At 68.6% G+C, this 1388-nt stretch overlaps 1 protein-coding gene across 1 annotated transcript in view; it reads right to left on the reverse strand.

The window, feature by feature from the left end:
• Positions 1 to 1388, reverse strand: part of H696_02741 (hypothetical protein) — a gene marked incomplete at its 3' end in the record, with an annotated part of 4079 nt that extends 2691 nt beyond the window's left edge. The window contains exons 1-3 of the mRNA XM_009496646.1: positions 875 to 1388; positions 318 to 736; positions 152 to 221 (exon numbers count right to left, since the gene is read on the reverse strand). Of these exons, the coding sequence (XP_009494921.1) occupies positions 152 to 221; positions 318 to 736; positions 875 to 1227 (842 nt within the window). The 5' untranslated portion in view covers positions 1228 to 1388. The remainder of the gene's footprint in view (positions 1 to 151; positions 222 to 317; positions 737 to 874) is intronic.

The raw sequence follows: 1388 nt of genomic DNA on the forward strand, positions 1-1388 counted from the left end.
GAGAGAAAGAAAGGAACAGACAGAAAGAGAGGGAGGGGCGCAAAGAGAGGAATGGGCACAAAGAGAGGAGCAGACAGAAAGAGAGGGATGGGCACAGAGAGAGATGATGCGCATGCACATCATGGAGCAACAAGGAGCCCGCAGGACGCACGATTTGTGGGTCAGATCTGCGAGATCTGCCAGGGAGAGGTCGATGTTGACGGTGATCGTCCCGGTCGGGGCTGCAGGCCAGGCGGCGCGGTTAGTTCCACGGCGACAGGGGGCAGGGGGAAATAGGCCCAGGGAGGGCGCCAGGCCCGAGGGCGACATCCACGCACAGGTCATCAGCGTCGTGGGGAGAAGGGCCCGGCAGCGGAATTGGTCCATCTGGGACGAGTCGCTGTTGAGCTGCCTGGCCCGCTGGGTGATGGCCGCGGTGTCCGGGCCGGAGGGGAAGATGTGCCCGCCATTGGAGGCGGCCTCCGCTTGCACCGTGCTCGGGAGACTTTGCAGCCGCTCATGGAAGGACCGGTGCAGGGCCAGCGAATAGTGGATCAGCTTGGTCACCTGGGCCGAGGGAGCCAGGCGCGGCGGCTGGGCGAAATTCCCAAAGGGAAGGGACCGGTCGCCGGCGGCCATGGCCGCTGCCGCCCCCGCCGGGGAGGTGTGCGTCGGCCCGTGGCCGGCCAGCGTCCGGTAGCGGGTGGGAGGGGAGCGCTGGCCGGCGCTGCCGGACGTCGGCCGGTTGCCGGCATTGCTGAGAGGGGCAAGAGCCGGAGGGGGGGGGGGGGGGGGCAACATAAAAAAAGACAGTCAGACACATGGGCCAGGGCAGGCCGCCGGGCGCCGACAGGCCGCCGGGGAGAAGCCGGAGCCGAAAAGCCGCCGGACGCACAGCAGCGGGATGACCTCCGGGCACTCGTGGATGATGAGGTTCATGGCGTTGTACGGCTGGGGGAGGCCATTGAAGTAGCTGGTCAGGCGGCTGACCAGGAGGGACTTGATGCCGGAGCGGGGCAAATTGAAGAGGGTCAACATCCGCGACAGGACCACCTTGGTCAGGCTCATGAGGACCCGCTTGAGCATGCCCATCAGCTCGTGCGCATTGGCCGGGGTCAGGGCGATGCCGGGGCCGGGGGCCGCCGGGGCCGGGCTCGGCGCCGCTGCCGGAGGGCTTCCTGTGGCATTGCCATGGCCGGTGGCGCTGCCGATCGACCGGGGGGTGCCCATGTCGGCGGTAACGCGCATATGGGGCAGCCGCGAAGGGGGGCGGGCAGATGCAGGGGGCGGCAGGAGGAATGGGCGCGTGGGCTGGTCAAGACGGGAGAGGGCACTGGCCGATCGGCATCAGGGCGCAGCGGGGCCGCGGACCGTGAAGCAGCAAGCAGCGGAGGGAGGGGGGCGGGAGT

Source organism: Fonticula alba, assembly GCF_000388065.1.
Source record: "Fonticula alba strain ATCC 38817 unplaced genomic scaffold supercont2.4, whole genome shotgun sequence".
Taxonomy (NCBI): Eukaryota; order Rotosphaerida; family Fonticulaceae; genus Fonticula; species Fonticula alba.